At 39.8% G+C, this 23322-nt stretch overlaps 1 protein-coding gene across 3 annotated transcripts in view; it reads left to right on the top strand.

Moving 5' to 3' along the window:
- The window catches only part of TBL1X (transducin beta like 1 X-linked), a 190823-nt gene that overhangs the window by 150214 nt on the left and 17287 nt on the right, over nt 1-23322 (top strand). For all 3 annotated transcript variants that reach the window (XM_058845907.1, XM_058845891.1, XM_058845900.1), the window contains 4 exons: nt 3880-4025; nt 6782-7031; nt 13382-13514; nt 20367-20508. In XM_058845907.1, the coding sequence (XP_058701890.1) occupies nt 3880-4025; nt 6782-7031; nt 13382-13514; nt 20367-20508 (671 nt within the window). The remainder of the gene's footprint in view (nt 1-3879; nt 4026-6781; nt 7032-13381; nt 13515-20366; nt 20509-23322) is intronic.

The raw sequence follows: 23322 nt of genomic DNA, 5'->3' as shown, positions 1-23322 counted from the left end.
CAGTCAGTTTTCAAGTCTGTTTTTTGACTTGTGTAACAATTTTTTAGATTGGGGCGTCATTTAAGCAATTGTTTTCTGCATTTGTAATTTCCTCTCTGCTTTTATGCACTGTAAAATACTTCAAATCCAACTATTCCACAGTTGATAATTCACCTCCATTCATACCAAGATCATCCCAAGATCTGCCCTGTTCATTTGGGTATATTTTTCATATATGATAATGTAGTTACAGATCATGCATAGCTTGATGGTTTCTGTTTTCCCTTCTTTTTTGAGGCAGAAAAAACCTGGAAGCCATTCTCCCAAGTCTGCTGAAAGATGTTATTTAGGGCACTGGTCATGTCACAGCAAAAGCAGCTGGTTCACTGCTATGAAGCTGTTCAGTGTGTGGCAATGCTTTCTCCTCTTCAGCCCTTTGTGTTCATGCTTTTAACTTTAAAAGCTCATAGTCTCACTGTGTGTGTCTTCGAAGGGTTTATTGCACTAAGATTTTGTTTACTGGTGCTATTTGAACAGAAATTACTGTTTTATAGAGTGATTATTGCAGTCACCAGAGTGACAGAATTTATGAGAAAGGATCCATACGGACACAGATTTGCAACTTTCATTCATTTCACTGCTGCCATGGCATTTTGAGTTTGTGTCTACTGTAATTTCACGTCATCCCCACCACATCCTTCCTTCAGATCCCCGCTTGCAGAGCACCTTCTGTCTCTGCTCACGCTCCCCAACTGCACTGACAGACTGGAGGTGGGGGTGGTTCTTGTGTCTTGGCTTTGCATCCTCAGTGTAGTTGCATGATCTTAGAAGAAGGGCCAGGTTAACAAGCTGACATTTTTTTAAAATTCTGATAGAAAATGTTTGATAGAAATCACCTTTTCATAAGGCTGAGCTATGGAGCTGCAACTTTGCTATGTAATTTCATGTACTTGAATGCAGAACCCTGAAAAGAACTGATGACATCTGGAAACTATTAAAGTAAAGCTCAGGTGATTCTTCAGTGTTATCAGAAACCTGATGTAGGTACAGCTTCAGTGAAGATTTTGTTGACTGTGTGAAGTAGTTTTAAAACCAGTCCATTTTCATAGGAGCCTTATGTAACTGCCATGGGAAGACAACAAATCAGGAGGGAATTAGCTATCTGTTGGAGGACTGATTGGCACATTTCTGTTTGGTTTGTTGTCTTTTTTTTTACAATTGTATAGGTGGATTTTTTCAAGAGGGGTGAGGAGCACCATGTCCAGCAGCACCCACTTAAACAGTTTTGCTCTGCTGATTTTTGTTAATCGGATCTTGTCTGATAAAATCTTAGGAAAGTTTCTCACAGCTGCTGGAGGTGTGTGAGTTAGATTGCTCTTCAGTGACAGTGTACCAGGAGTTTAGTGTTTCTTCATCTAACAGGTGCTTTGGTAATAGTTTCTCAGCATCCAGAGAAACAGTAAGATAACAAGTTTCATTACAAAAACACAACTGAGTTTCGTACTGAGAAGTTTCTTCTCTCACATGCTGTGAAGTGAGATGTGTTGCTCTCTGGGGATCAGGACTGAACAAAGAGGTTGAGCTGTGTGCGCAATCATCTCTCTCCTGCTGAAGAGACAAAATGCAATAATGAGATGTAAAACATCATATTTAAGATTATGTCTGTCATATATCCACAGTCATGGTTTTCCACTTTTTTACTTTTCCTCGTGTTTGTTGTTTGCCATTTTTATGTCATCCACCTGTTTAATCAGAGACCATGTTCCCTTTTTCTGAGCTGTTGACTTGCAAACTAGCTGCTGGGTTTTTCAGCTTTAGTCACTTTCAGTGCTCTTGGACAACAGTTTGATTTTCTCATTCTTACATAGATTTACTGATTTATCTGTCATGTATTTTTAAGTATATTCTGTTTCAAGAAAGTTGTGTTGCAGTTGTAGATTAATTCAAATACACATAAATATAAATTACGAGGGATCTGATTCTCTAATTCTGGCTAGTTTTATGCCATGTATTTATAGATACACAGAGATTTCAGTGTTCAGTGATTAGGTCCTAGACCTCTCAAGTGTATGTATGCTCAGTGCTTGATTTCTTCCTCATTGTGGTTCCCAGTAATGTGCTTAGATGTCCTACAAAACTAATAAACCAGGGAAAAAACACTGCCCTGCAGATCTTACAGTCTATTTCACAGCAGGAGGTCCAGCAGCTCATAAAATGGACCAGGACATAAAGAGCAATACAGAATAACAAATTGGAGTAGGGGTTACATAAATGATACCGCAGCTTTTCAGTGGGTTTTTTTTAATCTGTCCTTTTTTTATGCCTTGTGAATTTATTTTTTTTATGCCTATGGAATTCTGTTCATAGGCAGACCTGCCATTTCCTAAAAAGTGTCCAAAACATCCCCCAAAACTGGGAGAGTGACGGGAAGGGAAAATAGAGTTGGGAGGGGAGAGAGTGGGAGCTGTTAGCAGGAAAAAGAGAAAAGCAGCAACAAAATAAAATGTGTAGGGGGAGGGGGGAATCAGAGAAATAAATACCTTGGTTTCAAATGTGGGAGGCACTCTGTTTCTCAGCTTGTTTTTGCTAGCTATCTATGTTAATAATTGAGCTAGCTGGAAAAAGCATCTTGAAAAGGGAGAAAGAAAGCATTACTGTCGAGTGAGCCCAAAATCACATCCCCAGCCTGCACACAATTGGACATTGCAGTGATATAGGGGAAATCCCTTAACGGATAAAACTATAAATGAAACTAGTGTTGACAAGGGGAAGAGGCACAGCTATATTTAACGGAAGTATTTTCATTTGAAAGCTGCTTTCTTTTTCTTTTTTTTTTTTGGGGGGGGGGGGGGGCGGGGAGGTGGGAGGGTTGTTGTTTGTTGGTTTTTTCTTGTCTACTTGGTGGAGACCATGAGGGCTCTTCCTGTTTGAGACAGTGCATGGGTGGTTTCCCCAAGGCTTTTAATGTTAGATTAATGCTCTGGAGACAGTGTGATGATAAATGGGTTCCTACAGTTATATCTACATCCTGTTCCCCCTTCCCCCTCCTGCAGCTGCCCCTCTGTACAGTCTCTCTGCAGCGCTCGCCTCCATACTCAGCAACAGTTCTGAGCAGCTTCAGCCAGGATTTAAGGCAGCACTCTTTAAAATTTGTCTGCCAAAATTCTTCAATTTTCAGTGCTGTCACCTTCATTGCCACTTACTCAGACAATGACAAAAACGAAACAGGGAAAAGAAAGACTTCTGGCTGAAGTACAGGCCACCTCACTGGCTTGTCATCTGCTGTGTGGCAGATCCCAGTTAATTACTTTCGCTATTGCTGTTCACATACAGAAAATAGGTTTACTGAGGTGGCCTTTTTGTAGTTTCACATTTTAACGGTAGTGCTGTGCCCATCATATTGTACTAAACAGTAAATGAGCAGAGGATTTGAAATCTCTTCCCTGGTATAAGGGAACGGCTCCCCTGTGTCATCTGCATCTATGCCTTAATTTTATAGAACTTGCATGCTGGTAGGGATTTAAGTGTGCAGCTTCAGCAAACACACAACACTGAAATTCAGCAAGGGAAATGGAGATTTGAGGCACTTTTTTTAGCTGGACCTGCTCATGTGGCAATTGCTGGTGTTTATGTGTTTTGGGGGGTTTTGTTTCGGTTAGTACAGTTGTTTTTCTCTGTATGCATTTCCATTTCTATATGGCTTCCCCTGTATGTGCAGGGGGGGATGGGCAGTCAGGGTGGCTCGGGTTGAACCCCTCAGCTCTGAGCTGCCAGCCCACACCCTTCTGCTTACACGGCAGCATCTCTTAGATCTCAGGACAGAATTATTTTTAGACCAAGAAGGTGTATCTGACTGGTGCATTGAGATTTCATATCATGGCTTCCTTTTCCTGCTCTCAGGTTTCTCCCACTCGGCCTTTACCTTCGGTATCGAGAGCCACATCAGCCAGTCCAACATCAACGGAACGCTAGTGCCACCTGCCGCACTCATCTCCATCCTCCAGAAGGGGCTCCAGTATGTGGAGGCTGAGATCAGCATCAACGAGGTAAGTACCACTGCGTGCCGAGCAGCACACCCCAGCAGCCCCAACACAAGCCACTCCCCAGCTCTTCTCCTCATCTGCTTTAATCTTACTCCTCATACTTTGCCCCATCCCAGCGAAGAGCCAGAAAGCTCTGAGATGGAGACGTGTTTCAGTTTTCTTAGCTGTGGCAGGGAGGCGTTCTGTGCGCTGCTTAGATGGACATTTTTGGTGTTTCTGCTACCCCAGCCAACAAATCCAGGGTGTACAGATTCTTGCAGCAAACAAGAAAAGGCACCTGTGCTTACAGTCTGGCGTTTTCAAGGTCATAGCAGAATTTGGCAGGAAAGACCTGCGGCATAGGTTAAAATGTCCCTCCCTGACACGTCCTAGCAGGCAGCACTGATCCCAAGCCTGAGAAGCCTGATCAAAAATCCACAGAGGTCACTGGAGAGTGATTTCAGTGACTTTGTTCTAGATCATATGAGATGAGACATCATGTACATGGTGAAACAAGTGCGTGTAAATTCTGAATGTGGCTGAGGTGCAGGTTTTCTGTAGAGATTGTATGGACAGCCACAAACTGTCTGTTTTGCTTGAACTGCCAATGGAAACAAAGAAGGGATGTGGGAAAAGCCAATGTATTTTCCCTGCCAGCCTTAAAGATGTGGTGCTTTGAGAGGGAATGAAGCGTGACAGATAAGCAAGTGCTGCATTACAAGATTTTTACGATAGATATTTCTGATTGACAAACATCTGTAATGAATATTAATACAAAGAAACTACTGCTTTTTCCTCTATACCTGAATGTAGCATGTGAACAGCATGGGTGAGAACAAAGGAATATAAAATAGAGAAAAGTCTGTGTTGTTTGCAATGCATAGTTTGGAAACTTCTGGTTTTATCCAAACATTCTGTGTGTTTTTTTCTTTTTATGACTCGATACCGTGTATAAGATTTATTATTATTGTTATTTTGTTATTGTGGCAATGACATTTGACATTCATGCCAAGCTGCACTTTGATGCAGTGTTTGAACAAAGCAGTGTTAGGAAGCAGTCTCAATTTGCTGCTACTTAACATTTTGCCCCATGCCTGAAATTGGAGCTACACTGTTAGAAAGTTCCAGCTCTGAAGCACCTATATTAGATCAGGTTGTAGGGGCCTGCACTTACTGAGCTTCGAGGCTTTCTCTAAAAGGAGAGAATAATCTGAAAATATGCCTGTTGTCACCATTAAGATTTATGATGCTCTCATCATGGTTTGAGTCGGGTTGAACAGGGCCCTGAGCAGCCTGGTCTAATGGAAGGTCTCCTTGCCCACGATGGTGATGTTAGAACTCTGCGACCTTTAAGGTGCTTTCCAACCCAAGCTGTTCTGATTCCATTCAAATACATACTGTTAAGTATGTTACAGCAAAGCAAAGGCCATTCTTGTTACATCTGTATCCCAGATAAGGGCTACCATGGATGCTTCACTGTGTGTTACTTTTCTATGTGTGTTACTTAAGAGTGACAAGTAACAACAAGTAATCAGTGAGTCCATAAACTAGTATGTATAAAATTATTGTTTGTGATCTATTAAAGGGCAGTCATGTAAATAGTCCAGTGAGCGTATTTATAGATGAAAATGTAAGATGTCAGGATCTGTTGGCAAACATTTTGTTTATTGTCTAGCAAGAATTTGAGTCAATATTCAAATAAATTTTGGCGGATACATAAAAAATGTTGAGGAGAAAAAGAGATTATGGTTTCTTCTCTAATGACTGTCTTCTACTTTTTCTTCCCCATGAGAAGAAAAAATATGTATTATCTTTATACTATAATTATAAGGGGTAATTCAACAACTAGTTCAGCAGAAACATACCAATCAGGCAAGCAACTCTTTTTCTTTATTAATTGTTCTCATATATGGAAGATTATATTGGTCACCAGCTACATTATCTATCCATATCCTATTCTTACTTGCTCTTTCTCAAGAAAAATCTTTCACATCTGTATCATTATTATTTCAAAGAATTGAAGGGAGTTTGCAGAAGATTGGCAAAATGGCACTTTACAAAGACTACTAAAATATTTCCCCTATATTTAAGATAATAGGAAAATGAAAGTGAAGAAAAGCTAAGTCAATATAGTCTGTATTAAGTCTTCAACAGCCCTTGAAAGTTTACTCAATTGGTTCTTGAAGCTGAAGTTTAATTTACAGAAATCAAAATGAAAGCCATAACTATTATGAATAATACAGTGGAATAAAAGAAAAATAATGGTAAGGCTGTCTTGTATCATCAGCTACAACTGGTGATGCTGGGCTGAAGAACACTGCGTAAGTAACCACTGAATTTGTGCATACATCATGTTTTGGTTGAGGTTCATTATGCATCATTTGCTTTCATTCCATTCCTATGCTCCTGCAAGTATAGGAAGACAAACAGTTTAACCAAAGTCTGTTTGCCTTTGTCATGGCTTTAGCCATGACTCTGCTTTTTCAAACAGAAAACAAAGAGAAGCTTTTTGTCAGACATACTTTTTAACTCAGCTTATTTTTTATTGCATCTATAAAGCATTTATATGGTAGAGATTTCTAAGAAGTTCCTTTTTCACTGATCAGATTTCTGTGTGGACCATGAGTGCCACCATCTGAGGGAGAGGCAGTTCATAGTCCTGTGGCACTACTGGTTAAGTCAAAGTGTAGTATCTTCACATCTTCTTTTGTGATTCTTTGCCGACCTGAGTGGTGAAGATCCTAAACTTGGGGTTTCCCTTCTGCTCGTTTTCCCTGCAGGATGGTACAGTATTTGATGGCAGGCCAATAGAGTCCCTGTCTCTGATAGACGCGGTGATGCCTGATGTTGTTCAGACCCGACAGCAAGCGTTCAGAGAGAAGCTAGCGCAGCAACAAGCCAGCGCCGCGGCAGCAGCGGCAGCCACGGCGGCCACAGCGGGAGCCACGACGACTGCTGTTTCACAGCAGAACACACCAAAGAACGGAGAAGCCACTGTGAATGGAGAGGAGAATGGGGCACATGCAATAAGTAAGTCAACAGCCAGCTGCCTGCCACTGCTGGGCAGTTTGTGTTTCAGTAATATTCTTGTACGTAGTTGCAAGGTGAGGGGCAAGGTGTGCTTTCTGCTAGGTGCTAGAGCTAGGGGCAATTATTCCAGGAGGGTGGGGCATTTCTAAAAAGGCTGCTGAGTAAAGATGATGTTTCACATTACAGTGCTGTGTTTTACTTGTCTCTGACAATCTGAAAACTTCAGATATGTTCAGAATTGCAAGTTGAAGATAGCATCAAGAAGTGGAGCTGTATGCTCTCTCTTTGGAGCAGGCTACCCAGACTTTATTATAGCTTTTTAGGTGCTTTTAGATATTGGATAAAAACTGGGCTGTAGCCAAGGCTTGTCATTTGGCCAGGCTAGGAGAGAGTTGGGTTGAAAGGCTGGGACTTTGTCTTGATTTGAAAGACATATGTCTGCCAAGGGAAACAGGGACCTCCCTTGGAATGGAGAATATAGCTCCCTTCCCTCGAAATTATTATAACTTTTAAATTAAGCGGCTTTCAGGCAAAGATACAGGAAAAGAAATAATAGTTCTTTGCTAGTATGTGTGTATGTAACAAGGCAAAACAAACAGCAATGGCAGCAACAACAGACAGGACCACAAACCCAGGAACAGCCTCGAACAGCCTCTCCCGGCTGTGGCACCCTCCCCTTCGATGGAGTTCCAGGCACGGCCGGCAGGGGCGCTGCTGGCTCCGGGCAGGGCGGGGCCCATGATTCCGCCGTGACTGCAGGGGGCGCTGTGGCGCGGCCTCAGCCTGTGGAAGGGATGGAAAAAGGGGCTTGCTTTGCAAACCCACAGGGGCGGGAGGTCCCGGTGCTTCTCTAGAGAGCAAAATGAGCTGTAACAGCAACCTTGGAAGCAGCTAGGGTAGGAGAAGACAGCAGGAGATGGAGACTCACAGTGGTGGTGAATTCTCCCCACCGTGACTGCCGCCTCTTTCCCCTCGGATGCAGACAAGTGAGAGAGCTCTAAGGGCTGCTCTCAGCCCCTTCTCCCAGCCCAAATCTTCCAGCATCTCTGCCCCTCCCATAGAAGCCCCTCAGCTAAGAGAGTAGCCAGCCACACCCTTCCATTTCTCTCTCTTAAGTACCTGTTGTTATTGTCTCTTAGCAATATATGGGAGAAATTTCCCTGAGAGAAAGAAAAGGAAAGGAGTAATCTGAACCTCCAACAGACCTACAAGCCCTGTCTGTGTAATTGTTGTGTGACCAGTGCATAGCCTGGTGCAGTAGCAGTCCTGTGATCACCCATAGCCTTGTCATGGCCCTTGGCCCAGTTTGGCACCATTCTTGTATGGTGTGACCAAGCACAGGAGCAGCCATAGCCTTACTGTCATGTTCACTAGCCCAGTTTGGGCTATACCAACTATCCATTCCTGAACAGCATTGCCAAGCACATGTGCCCGAGGACCATTCCCAGCAAACAGCTTGGATGTAGCCAACCTGTCTTGAAGGCACAGAGGAAAATTGTTTCTCGGCCTTTTATTTAATAGCATGTGCTTATTCATAGTCATATTCATGCATATTCATACAGCAAATATCCAGCTGAAGGTCCTACCTTCCTGAGGTTTCCTTAGTCTTTGGGAACAGTCAGTTCTCAAGAGCACTGAATTCACCTTTGTTCATGGGTGACTAAGGGAGGCTGCATTTATAAATTAATCATCCGCAGTCAGACGTACCCAACATGGAGTGGGACCTACCTGCCTGTGTAACTAGATCCTGATGATTGTGCTAACACTGGGGCACATGGGATTACTGGTTCTGGTTTCTGTGTGCAACGCCCATTGCAGGCTGACTTCTGAAGCCAGCTCTTACTGCCCAGTTGTCTTCCAAGAAAATCCTAGAGGCACATGCATGCTAGGTTTTGTAGGAAGCCCTAACAGCTCTTTGGCTTAGACAAGGTCAGGACTGTAGTCATGTAACAGATTTTATTAGTTCAGCAGTGCAGATACCTTTATCAGTCTCCACCTTCTCTTTCATCCGAATAGATTCCTCTGTGGGCCAGTGAAAAAAACACTTTCAAACCAGGTTTTCTTTCAGAGAATTCCAGTTAGATGGGTTCATTTCCCCCAGTAAAACTGCAGTTACTTAAATAGTATTTTTATTTGAGAAAGCAAATGTAAAAAAGATTGAACATTTAAAAAATATGAATCTGTTCTTAGACTGTGGATTGCATATGTTTTACTTTCAACTAACCCTCTGCTTTGAAACTTAACTTTTTTCATATGTAAAGGGGTCAAACAGAAATTAAAGTACTGTGAAATGTATCAAACACTGACTTTTTTTTTGTTGACACATCTTCAGCTGACATATGAAAATTTTAGGGAAATGTCTTGCTGTTTCAGGACCAGACAAAACCATACTCTTAAGGCAGAAAATTGATCATTGGTTCATCAGTAAAAGAGAACCACTCAGATGTATTTCCTTCTGATCCGAAGAAGTATGTGTAATATTGTATTAACGAAAGGAAAGTCTTAAAGATCAGTTCATGTTTATAGCCACACTGTAAGCCTTGATGTCTCAAATCTGACATGTTCTAATTAAAAAAATAATTATTCTCACAGCTATTTTTAATAGAATAATTTTCACAAACAGTTGCAGACCTTTTCTTGGAATGTTGAGAAGGACTTTCCTTAGGAGAAAAGAGATGGGCCATATATTGGCACAGGTTTAAATAATGTGCTAGTCCTTAGTCATAACCTGGAAGTCACCCAAATATCAGCCTTTCAAAAAAGGCAGGATGGGTGGAGCGGGAGGAAGAGATGTCTTTGAGAAATTACCTAGTTTGCATTTATTCTGGCATGGAGTTCTCCCTGACGCTCTTAAGTCTTTCCAAAACAGTTTTAAAATATTTAATTTAATACTATATGGTTTTGTATGTGACATTACCAATATAATACCATAGATTTAATAAAGAGAGGAGACGGGAAACAATAACAATAGTTTGAGGTGTAGATTCAAATACTAAATAAAAAAAGTTGCTGCCTTGTCTTGTTGTTCCCCAAGTAATGTTCTCAGTTTTAAGTCTCTTTAAATGTTACAGGAAAAAATAAAAGTCAGCATGTAGAAATAGAGCCAAACTTTGGATTGTTTTCCAACTCAAATATTTTTAGTGTAATTTGTTTCATTATATTTGCAAGGATTGGCTTAGATTTAAGAAAAATAAAGCTCTGGAAGGAGAACAAAGCCCCGTTCCTTTATTAAAACTATAGCCATAAAGAACAACTTCTGTGAAAGGCCTCTTAAAGATATATATATATATATATTTCCTGAGAAAAGGCAGGGTTAGCCCTCATAAGATGTCAAAAATATCTATTTTCTTCTTTGGAGTAAACAATTAATATTACTTACCAGTGTGTTAGAATTTTTATTTTTACGCTAAAGTAAAAAGCCCTCAGTCTTAATACTTTGGGGTCATATGACTTATAATTTCCAGTCATTTGGGATTTTTAATACATATGAGGAAGAGCATTTTAATGTAATGTTGACTATAACCAAAGATCCCCTGGCCTTTAGAAAATGTTTTGTGTTAACATTTGGACAGAGTCTTTCGCTATCTGACCTGCAGAGTTACATTTTTCACCTGAGGCTCTGGTGCACTTAGTAGAAATGCCTTCTTTTTCAGATAATGCCCCCCAGGGCAATTTTGTGCAAATAAGATCTTAACCAAAAGCTTTCTGCTTGGAAGATACTTTGAAACAAAAGAAGCCTGTTCTTCATGGTTACTGCATCTCGCTTATCTATTTATTCTCATTCCCCGTGCACACATTGTAGCTGCATCCATAGGAAAGTCAAATTTTCAGGTGAAACCAGGGCTCCCAAGATCTGGTGCTGCATAAGGAACTCATCACTCTTAAGAGGGTGCCGGTTTGTGCTCAGGGGTTTCTGCAGTTTTTTGTTATCCTAATCGTATCAGTCATATATTGCAAGTGTCTGAATCTGATAGGAGCCTGAGGCAGTATCACAGAGGCATGAGCTGTCCTGTGTGTTCAGTGGGGCGTTATAAGTTTTGTGCTGAACAGTAACACTCTAAATATGAGTGTTCCTGACTACTGATGCAAATAGGAAGGAAACACATAAAATGTGAGCATTTGCAAATTATTTATGAGAGACTTCTCATCCTTCCCTCTCTTTTCTCCTAAAACACCAAAGCTATATTGCAAAAATCATTACTGGAAGATACAATGCAAAATAATTCTGCAGGTATTTCATTTCTCCCCAAGGCCAGTTGGTCTTGCATGTACTAATGCAGGTATCAGCTAATCAAGGTTTCTTTTTCACAGCATGATTATTTGTGGGGTTTTTTTCACAGCAGTTATAACATTCAAAGTGTGTTCCTGAGTATCAGATGGCTTTGCTCTGGTAGCATCTCTTGACTCTGGGACCTTGGAGTAATGCTGCTTCCCAGCTGTCACTTGGTTTTAATTGAGAGTGAAAAGCAGCCCTGCCTTTAGAGCCAGGCAGGTAACAGTAGGATCCTATGTCGTAAGCATAGCATCTCATTTAAATTTTTCAAATTAAAGTGCTTGAAATATCTTCTTGATTTAACCCCAGCTTCCAGCTCACACTGTGAGCAGGATGCAGATGAATGTATAGCCATTGTCATGCTGCAGTTTTTCTCATGAAAATATGCTTTAAGCACAGTGAATTTGTGCTTTGCTGAGCAATAGAGGATTATGAGTTCTAGGCTTGTATCTTCTGGTGGGTTTTAATAGTGCTTCACTCTCCAGAACCTGACTGCTCTGAATATCAGAGATCCCAGCTGCTGGTGTCAGACTAAATCTTGATTATGGGTATATCTCAACAGTATTCAGTTTAGTAGTCATACACATAGGGAATTATCAAGGGCAATGCTTAACACAGGGACTCAGCATAGGTATAGATTTTACAAATAGGCATTTCCAACACTTATGCAGCAAGTCCGTAGGTAATAAGTGTAGTCAAAAATATAGATATTTTTAATTAGAAATGTGCTGTGAAACTACTGTTAGTTGTTTCCTGATTTTAATACTTGATTCTGTGTAACTCATGTTGATTCCATTCCATCTGTGGTGTAGATGTGGCACAGTTTTAGGGTGCTAACCAGATAAGCATGAGAGATTTGTGTGACTCAGCATAAGTTAGACAGAGCCAAACCAGGTTTGTGAAAGCCCAGGTAAGGGTAGAAATCTGGAGATCTTCCTCCCAATGGCACTTGTGCAATGTCACAGTCTGTTTCACCAGTTGATGGGCAATAGCTTAGCAGAGCTGGAGAATCAGGACAGATGGCTGATTTTAAATGACATAAACATGCAGCAATAAGGGAGCATAATCATTCTGCTTGCAAACCTATGGATCTCCATATGTGATTAAAGAATGACTAACTGAGAGACTTAACCCAGAAAGAGAACTTGCATTTTGATCAGTCAGATCAGATCAGCTGGCCAAGGCATTGGTTAGGTAACAGGAGGCTGCCAGCTACCCACTCTTGGATGTGCTTTCTGCAAAATGGGCCACACTTGTGTGCATAGCATCTGCTGTCTGCTGTTTCAGTGTGTCACCTGTCCTTGGATGGTGTCTTGTTTGTAGAGGATAATAATCTTGTAATGCTGCCAGGAAGTGTAGCTAGAGCTTAATGAGGAATATTGATACAGAAGCAGAGGAAATCTGGAGTAAAAACATGGTTCATGATGCAAGTTGAAATGAATTGTTGTTACTAAGAGGAAATCCATCATTTTAAATTCACCTTTTTTTTGCTTAAGGCAATAAAAGAACTTTGTAAAAACAAAGTTACTTAGATTGCAGTCTAAAGAACAAGAGAGTTACAGCATGCAGGTCAAGTATATCTATGACTCACTTGGTACCTTTGTATGTATTACGAGATTCTTACCATCACTCACCATTTCCCTGATGTGCTCCAGGAATGAACCCCCTACTCAGTATATTTTTTGTCTGTGAGTAGCATAGGTGTTACTTACAGGAGACTGAGTAAGAAAATATAAATGCTTTATGTTATTTTTTAAAAATATTTTAATAAATATGTAAGTAATTTTTAATGAGGCCAGCTTCAAAAGAAAAACTACACTGAACTAAATGCTGAGTATTTGGGAGATGAAAAGCTATGTAGACTTACACAAAATGTTTTGGAAAGCTCTACATTTTGAGAAAATGTCATAAATTTGAATGGCCAGAGAGAAGCAAACAGAGTGATATTGTCAATGACACAGCACAGAGAATTAATTGTGGTGTATATGCTGCTGTAAGCTTTAGGCCTTGGATAGCTAACATGTTTTTAAAACAGACCTAACTGCATCTTGTGAACTATTCTGATATATCTCTACAGATAATCATTCAAAGCCAATGGAAATTGACGGGGATGTTGAAATTCCTCCTAACAAAGCAACAGTCCTTCGGGGCCATGAATCAGAAGTGTTCATCTGTGCCTGGAACCCTGTCAGTGACCTGCTAGCATCTGGGTAAGACAGTGACTGAAACCAGCTGCTGCAATTAGAGAATATTTAGAGATGCAAGAACTTGCAAGTGTGTTTGGGATGTGAATGAGTATTCTCTGGGCTGTTTTATCAGCCTGCAGTAGTGGTTTTTTTCAGCAGTATCATACCTGTATAACAGCTAAGTAATTATGAGGTGGCACCAAATAAATAGGAATTTATACATTTAAGATGTAAAGCCTGTGGCCCTAAACACACACACATTTTTAGAAATATTTTTTAATAATTTTGGATAATTCTTAGAATATTTGAGAATTTCTGTAATCTACTGCTCTTAGTTATTAATTCACACTGGGGTCTCAGAAAGTTATTGGCATCCACTAGATTTTTTCAGAAGTATGGAGATGGGGATGCTTCAGACTGGACCTAAGTTTGTTTAGTGAGCTGAACAGTAAGTAGTGGCTTAAGGGAATGTTGTGGTTTGGTGTCATTGGAGGGGAGTCCATTTTATCCTCTACAGGACTGCTCTGCAGTGTCCACCACAGCTTCATAAGTGGACCAATCAGGAGACTGACTTACAAAAGCACTTTTGATCCAAACAAAATCACAATTGCAAACATACCCCAAGAGCTGTGTGCAGGCACTGGTGGAATCTGTGTTCGTGCGTAAAGTTAAACCATAACATGAAGATTAAATTTAAGAAGTCTAAGTGGGAACATGGATTAAAGCTGATCAGAGTCTGAGGAGGTAACTCAGAGTTACTTAGCAGTATTAGAATACTTTCCTCACAAGGAAGAGAAGAGTCCTTATTTTATTTCTAGCTTTTTTGCAAGATTATCAGAATAGTCTTCTTACCTTTGTTCACTAAGTACATGAAAACAAGGAATTACATTATAAATAGGAAAGAAAAATAAAATAAATTCCATGTTGGATGAACAGCAGAGATCTCCAAGAGAGTGAAGATAAAAATTTCAAAAAAATCATTTCAGACAACAAACTTGCATTTTGGAAACCAAAATCCTGCTGAGTATGGTCGGTTTTTGGAATGTCCAGGTCTGCTACTACTTTTAGCATCTGTAGTGCCAAGCATCTTCATTTATCAATTTTAAGCAAGTCAGTGCTTGCCACAGTGGACTGTTTCCCTAGGATCCATGGTGCACAGTTCTAGTGTGCATAATTGAAATGGTGGAGCATTTCATAAACTAGGGTATGTGTTTCAGTGTGTGTTTAACTTTGCCTCAGGCTGCTAAGCATTGGTAGATGGATCCCTGGATCATGATACCTTACAGGTAAACCTGTAGCTTCATGTAAACATGGAGGATGATAATCAAAACCATTAGTCAGATATCTGAGCCAGAGGAATACCCTCTCACTAGCCATTCAATTAAGCTTTTCCCTTCAGTGTAATAGGTCTTCCATAATGAGCTTTGCTAGTGACCATGATGTACATAAGTACACATGTGGTTACCAAGTACAATCATGTACTCTAGTCAGACTAATAGCAGTGCAATGACAATGCAAATAATTTAGATCCTTGTGCATCTTGGTCAGATTTTAGCCTGTTTATAAGAAACAAGGTAGGGATGCAGCTGGAGTTGGGGTAAGACAGCAGCCAGTGCCTGGCAAGGCTTAGAGACTGAAATGACATGAAATGCACAGAAGAAAGGAAAACTGAAGGAAGACAGCTGAGTGAGTGTTATGCCACTGCACAAAGAAGTTTTGGAGATGTCTGGTATAATAACAGTGCAAGCTTCTATCTACAGGTAAACTTTATGTTATAGCACCAGTTAAGCAAGGGAGAGAAATTCCCTGAGATCCACAGAATGTTGCAGTTCTGTTTCCCATTTACAAAGTAATGATCGAAAAAAGAAGATTGCAGTTAGTCTGATGTGTGAGCATCAAATTGTTAGATTCTATAACAGCCATATTGTGCTGCCCAGTCAACACTTTTCTTTGGGTTTCCCATCTGCTTGATTGTACCCATCTTAAAAAATACATTTCAAAACCTAGCTATTAGAGGAAATGATAACATATTTGTTTTGTTTATAAAGTGACTAATTGAATCTCAATTGATGACAAAGTATTTCCCCAAAGCCTTGTTATACAGGCAGTAGATTTTTCTCACAACTAGCAGCAGCAGCAGTTTAGACAGCAACCTGATGTAATCCTCAACTAAAATAATAATGCAGGTTCAGAACCTAATCTGAAGCAAGCTGTTTAAAAGAAATGTAGAATGAATTACCCAAAACTAGAGCATTGGTTTCCAGATTTAGTGACTATCCCACTGAGAGAAAGGGATTTTGATATTTAATGTTACATCTACTCAGTTGCTGTTTTTCTAGTGTGTGAAGGCTAGCATGGTAATAAATACTCTCTGGGATTTGCAAACAGCTATTTCAAAATATAACAGAGAGACAGGAATTTCTCTGATCAAATAACTAGAAAAATACATTCTGCAGCTGCTCTTCCCTCTCCACCACACATGTAACCCTTAAAGCTGAGGATGGGGGAGACTAGAAATACCAGTAAAGGCTATCAAAGGCGTGACTGTCACCAGATGCCTATGAGAAGAATGCTTAGATGTCACGAACAGAAGCATTATAATAATAGAGTGGAGTGTGTGCATACAGCCATGTAAGATGATTGACTATGCTTTATGAAGGAAGTCAACATTTCAAAGCAGATAATTGCATAGAGTGTTTTGGACAGGTGAAAAAAAGAGGTGCTTGGTTAAATCTCAAGATTTGGCCATTCCCAGCCATAAACCCAAAAACTGATATCTTCCACTAGTTATCTTTCAATGTCTAAGTTTAATTTCATGACACATTTAAATTGTTGCAGATGGTTGCATTCCCTGTGTAGTGCAGAAATCCATTACAGCTGCATCCACATTAGTAAACTAACGGTGCCTGGGAATATTCCTATGCACTGAGGCCAGCTGGCACAGAATGGCTGGTGTCCGTGCTAGCAAACTGCCCTGGCTGCCAAACAAACTGCACACTGGGAATCATCTCTGGACACTGTAACCACCAAGCCATGCCCAGGAGTTATTCAGAGAGAACGTCAGAGCCTCGAGCAAGAGTGCTAATTAAAACAAGCCAAAATCTGGCCAGGGAATAACCTGTCAGTTTGCTTGCACAGGTCATCATGGTCTGGTGACACAGAGTGCTCTGAACACGCTTGAATTTCCCAGTGTGGAAGTGGATGGACTGTGAATGTCAAGGCTGCTAGAGCCTTGAACTCCAGAACCTTTTCCAGTTGAACTTAGGATGTTTCTGTCATCGTGTTCCACTGCTACTTCCAAGAGTGTGTTTGTTCCGTGACATCCAGCCATGCCCTTCAAGTAATTCACATAGCCGTGAAGCAGAGGGACCTGGCCTCAGTCCCAAAACTAACAGTACATTTCTTTGCTTATCAGCTAATCTATGCCAGCCTCTCTCACACAGAGGGACTGTGACTTGTCTCTTCCAAACCACTCTGTGCACCTTTTGTCCTCCCTAGTCAGCAAAGTAATTACCCGTAAAATATGGATCTTGCTGTCCAAGATCTTTCCGTTCTGGCTGTGTCTCTCAGAAGCAAGAAAAGATGTTTCTAGGCCATCTGCTGTCATTGTTTCTGGATGTTACATAGTGCTTCAGGTTACTGTACTCCCCATATCAGTGGTTTAGCATCCACTGTAAATTACCTTTCAGAATAATCCTTTTAACGTACCAGGCTGAGGGTGTTGATTTCAGACACCACCCCTCTATGTCAGTGCCAGATATTAATTCTGCTAACTCCTAAGTGCTTTTTCTTTAGCAGGGGACTATTTGGATTGGTTACCTGAGTGCATCAAATCTATTAATGCAAAGTGGTGAGCTATTAGGGGAGGTCAACTTGAATAACCTGTAGCAGGAAATAATGTTGTAGAATCAGTGGGGCAGAGATCTTAATCAGGACATCTGTGAGGCACTTTTCTCTACTGACTGCCTGGGAAGAGTGAGCACTCAGTTTAAGAGACCTGCTTTATTAAGGAAATGTTAGGTGTCAAAAAAAAAAAAAAGGAATTTCTTTCCCATAATGCTTTTAATAATATCTCTTAAAATAAAATAATAAAAACTCTTAAGCTGTTGAAGCCAGAAATAGTAAATACACATTAGCAATATTGCATCTCAAAATAATGGTGATTTTAAGACTTAAAGCTGAAGATTAGAAATACCAAGGTTCAGCAACCATTTGCAAAATTCTTTACCCAGCTTCAGCACTTTAAACCTCTGTGTTCCCAGTTACAGAATGGTGATTTTATATGTCACAAATTAAATTCCACAAACATTTGTCCACCCTGATTCATGAACATACTGGGGCAGGAGAGCATGAAATAAAATCCTTTCAGAGCTAGCCTTCCTAAAATTTGGCAGTACTCTACCAGAGTGCAGAGGAGTATACCTATTACTCAAGTGTTCATGACTTGCATGTTGGAATGAGCTGCTTTATCATGTAGATAGAAATGTTTCTGTGGGCTAAGGAGATTAAATATCTTTCTGAATTGTGCTTGAACTGTGCTGCTCTAATAAGGCAGGGTTCACTGAATCATTCAACAGAAATCAGAATATTTTCCAGAGCATTCTCTGGACTCTTTTTTTTTTTCCCCAGCAACAAAAGGGAAGACACATAAATACCCTTGCTGCACACTGGTAGGCTTATAGAGCCTCTCTGCAGGGACACATAATAGCTTATGTAGCCTTAGGAAGAAGAAAAGGGAAAAACAAAATTAAAATACTGGAAAATAAGATTGCCCAGGCCTTGCCAGAAAACCGACTAAATAAAACTGTTGAAAAACAAAACATAACCCCTTTAGAACTAGCAAATAGGATATTGTATTTGATAGCCAAGTGACTGAGTACTTTATTCACAGGGTCCAATAACAAACTGAATTATTACAATGAAGGCAGGACAGTCCTGGAGTCTTACATAGGAGAGAAGCCAGATCTGAAGGAATTTCCTACTTAGCATGTTAACCAATGAAGCAGTCCTTTAAAGACTTATGTTCCCAGTATTGTTCATTGTTAATTATCACAGTTAAAAATGTTCTTTAACTTCTGAGCCTTATGATTAACTTTGTTAATTTTCCAGCCAACATATGAAAAATTGTCAGTTTTCCAGACCTCTGAAGAAATAAGGGTGTAGGTTACAGTCACAGCTGTGTAGTGGCAAAAATTACCCTGATCTGAATTATTTTTTCATCATTAATGTGAAAGATATGTCTAGAAAATTAAAGAGTGGCTGTACAGGACTAGCTGGGTTAAAAACCCTGGCCAGCCATCACATCTCAGCTTGGCACAAAAGGTTCACAGGAGATTGGGCACATTCCCCAGGCATGCCATAACACAGAAGAGCTCAGAGCTACTCATACAGGCAGAGAGGGGTTTGCTTTTACAGTTGAATTGTTTGTGTAAAATTAGGCTAAATTATTGGTAAAATAATACACAGAGATCAGTGGAGTTTGATAATTGCTTGGTCTATATTTGCGTTTGAAGACGTGTCAAGTGTTGAAAATTTGCCTGGTATTCTTAGTATCAGTAATGAAAATGCTTTACTAATAGACCAAAAGAAAATATAGTATTCTCTTGTGATGGATTTCTTTTTCAGTAAAACATGGTTTATCAAAGCAAAAATGGATCTCTGGTTTTTAGGCTTTGAAGAAAGACTTTTTCTCCTTGATTGTGTATGGGAAAGAAAGTTTTTGTCATTACTTTAAAAAAAGGAAAAGCTAATACATCAGATATCTCAGCAGTGAAATTTGATTTAGACTGTATGAATTCTTGCAAATATAAGAGAGATGTTAACTTTGCTCCAAGTTTCTACTTACTGCATGTAAATGAAAATTGTTTTCTGGATGAAACAAGTAATCCAGGGTACTTGGTTTTGATTGTTGTTGTTTTAAAAAATGGAGGAGGGGGAGTGTGAAAAAAATATCCCAGTAAACTTTTAAAGTGTAATATCTTCCACTCCATGGCAAATTGATCTCTGAACCTCAGAGACATTTTTCATGCAAAATCAAAATAAACATATTACTTACAAGAAGATAATGATAAATTCTTCCTCCTCAAAACCTTTTCTAAGCAAAATCAGGGTTTCAGCCTGCATTAAAAACACCTCTGTAGAAAATAATTGTCTATAAAATAGATCAAAATGCTGATGCTGTCTCTGTCTTGTTCTATTATGTCAGTACTTATTTTGTGACTTTTTCAGACAGCATGACATAAGCAGCCAAGCTACAGACAGTTACTGTAAATTGCCCCAGACTATCTCAGTTATGGTGGTACCACCTTTAGGTACGTAGTGCAGAATGTAGACAGCAGGTGTATGCATTTCAGGTGAAACTCCTCTGAATAAACCAAATTACTATGACAGGTAAAATTTAAATATGTGTTAGCATTTTTAGAAACGTACACAGAGTACAGAAAGAGTTGGAAAGAAAAAATGGCTTCTTAAAGGTTTTTAATGCCCTGATCCATTTAGCAGATTTAGGGAAAGGTGGTTGGATCTAGTCTGGGCAGTAGAAGCACTCTACTCTGGGCACAGGAGAAAAAACAAAATTTTCAGAAGGTTCAAAACAACTTTTGCTTGCAACAGTTTGAACATTTCAATAGAATAGGGCCCTCCCCTAGGTGAGCTTCTGCTTATTTCAGCCCTGAAGTCTCACAGCTGTGTCTTACACAGAGCCAGCAGCCCCGTGCAGTCAGACCCTCCCATTACAGTACAGGCCAGCGGCTCTTGTTCCTCCGGTGTCCTGCAAGGCTGTAATGTTCTCTCAATGAAAACAGAAATACAGGCTCTTACACTGCTTGCTGGGTCATCATGAGGAGATTTCAACTTATTTGCATAATTGCTTTATAGATCCGGAGATTCAACGGCCAGGATATGGAATCTCAATGAAAACAGCAACAGCGGTTCCACTCAACTAGTTTTGAGGCACTGCATAAGAGAAGGAGGACATGATGTCCCCAGCAATAAGGATGTGACTTCATTGGACTGGAATGTAAGCTAACTTCTAAGACTGTGCATGGTTTTTAACTGTCTAAATTTAATTCCAAGGCAATTGCTGTTGCTGCTCCATATCTTTCATATCTGAGGTGACCAGAAGCTCTGTCCTAACCTACTGACCTCTTGTTTCAAACACTCATAACAGGCTGAACTTTCTCCTACATGCTGTAATTTTCCAGGACTGTTGCCATCTTCAAGCTTAACAATGATATATTTATATCTCTATTTTAGGAGCATGGGTAAAAATAAACTTATCTAGCTTTAAGAACAAAGATTAAACAAGCAGTGTATGTAATACTGAAGCCTCATTAATAATGTATTTGCATCTCATAGTTACTTTATTTTGGCATGTAAGGAGATAAAAAAACCAGTGAAGCTTTTTCTGAGGTTGGACTCTCCAGACTCTCTCATTTGAATTGTGCTGTGCACAGCAAAATGTGTTCACATTATTTTCTTTGTCTTGTTAGGAGCATGTGTAGTTGTTTTGTACTTACTTACCCACCTTCCAGATGATACTGTCTTTTTTACTTTCATCCTGCAAAACCTCCTATCTTAGGTAATGTGCTCCTGCACAGAGAATACCAAGGTGAGCAGAGAGGACAGGTATTGTTGAGAATCCCCAGTGTCCAGGCAATGTCTTTGGGCAGCTCTAAGGCTGCTTCATGTCTCATTTTTGCCAAAAGAATTTACAAGGCCCTGCAGTAACCTTTGTTACTTAGAGATAATTTTCATTCTGTATGTTTTGCTGATATTAGTACAGGCAGAGTGATCACATTAATCTTGTTTTCATAGGAAAACAGATTAATTAAGTACCAGAAAGGATTTTCAGTAGTTCCATACAGTCTCAGTTGCTGGCCAGAGACCAATTTTTGATTAATCTTTACTGCAGTATTGTCCTTCAGGTGAGCTTGGTGCTACACAAAGTAAAAGATAAGGCCACTGCACAAGTCACCTTTCCCCTGTGTATTTTACATTTGCATAATGGAAGAAGTCAGTGAATAGTACAGAAAGTAGAGGTAGGTCAAGGAAGCAAATAAACCTCAAGCTTATGTTCATTACTTGTTTCTGGTGGAAATTAGAGTGAAGAAAAGCAGTTGTGAAAAAAAATGAATCGAGGAGTAAGAAAAGAGAAATTTAAAGAGGACAGCATGCAATGAGGGGAGAACAGTTAGGAGAGTATTTGTCCAAAACATAGGGCATCCTCTAGTAATTCCTGTAGTAGTTCCTTACCTTCGTGACTTCATTGGTACTTGCATTGTGCTACTGCTTAAGGCAGGGAAATGTTCCTAATTCAAACATCTCAAGTGCTTCTGGCTTATTTTGGGCTTCCGAAAGAATGTGAATTACCACCAACAAATTTGGATAAACTGTACATCTTAGTTCCTGAGTTTTTCTCTTTTTGCCCTTTATCACCCTTTTTTCTCATCACTGGTCCAGAGAAGTGTACATCACAGTGAAGTATAATCTAACCTTCGCTTAGGTCATGATTCCCCCTACATTATTATATATTCAAGTTAAATCTACAACTGCTCTGAGTCAATGTTTTTGGAGGGTTGGAGTGGGCATATGTTTCAAAGGATTATTTCATGCCTTTTCCTAATTTTTTATTCATCAAGCTAGAAATGCCATCTGCCTTTATTGTTTATTTAGAACCACAATATTAATCATATTTCCCTGTGAAATACTCACACTGGTGAATATTGAATTAGTTTTTCTCTAGTTTATGTGACTTACGTTACATAAAGGTTATAAGAAAGGTTATTTCTGGAGATCATTTTCAGATCATGCCCTTTGATACCATGGGTATGATTTGTCTCCTGTAGGTTTAACCATCTAAGCTAGTCCTCTAGACTCACCTTAAGTCAGCAGAAACAGAAACACTTGTTTTCATATTGGGTTGGGCACAGTCCAAAGCAAATGAGTTCATGAATTACACTTCAGAGTTGTAGTTACATGATGCTGTTAGTTGTGGAGGGAGACTAAATGACACTCTTAAACTAACTCGTAACTTCTTTCTGCATGTTTGGAGATAAATGGGATGAATCTCACTCTTAATCCAGATTCTGAAATGTTGAAAGACTAAATACCCTGCTTCAGCAGTGTCCATGACACCAGATGGCAGAGTCAAGTTCTGTTCTAATTATTCTCATTCTGGCCCAATCATACCAGCATCACTGGCTGCATAGGGCATATTCTTCTGTGAGGGGTTCCTTCCACAATACATGTAACTTGCTGATTACATTCATGGGCTTTTTTCTTCCTAAGTGGGACCTGTGAACCCAGCTTTTCTCAGGCTGTCCATCATGGTACTGTTCCCATGAGCATGTGTGGGAGTCTGTATTCAGACAAGTAGAAAGCAGTTCCTTGGTGGTAGATAACACTGGAGTGTATGTGGCTTAGGGCCTTCTTTAAAGTAGAGGTGCCTGAGTTTCACTGAATTGGGATTTAGTCTGGGTTTAGGTCATCTGTTAATGTTTTGTAGGTCCTTCATGTCTAATAAGTAGTATCTATTTGTTACCTGGAAGAAGCCTTTAGAACTTGTTATATCTTTTCTTTTTCTAATCTTTTTCATTAAATGGCTCGTATCTGATGGTATAGCCCAGTATTTCACTGCATGCTAGAGGATTTTATTTCCTCTGTGCTGTCTGAAGTTATAACCTTTAGTTCAAATCATAGCATAAACTGTCTCAACAAGTGGACTCAGAATTCCCATAAATCACAATTAGCAAACCTTAAAAAATAAAGAAAAAGGTTGGTTCAGACAGATTTTATCTTGTATCCACCTTTGCCATTTATATATATTCCAACA

This window comes from Poecile atricapillus, chromosome 1, assembly GCF_030490865.1.
Source record: "Poecile atricapillus isolate bPoeAtr1 chromosome 1, bPoeAtr1.hap1, whole genome shotgun sequence".
Lineage (NCBI taxonomy): Eukaryota > Metazoa > Chordata > Aves > Passeriformes > Paridae > Poecile > Poecile atricapillus.
The sequence above is the reverse complement of the archived record's forward strand: the minus strand, read 5'-3'. Positions and strand labels throughout refer to the sequence as shown.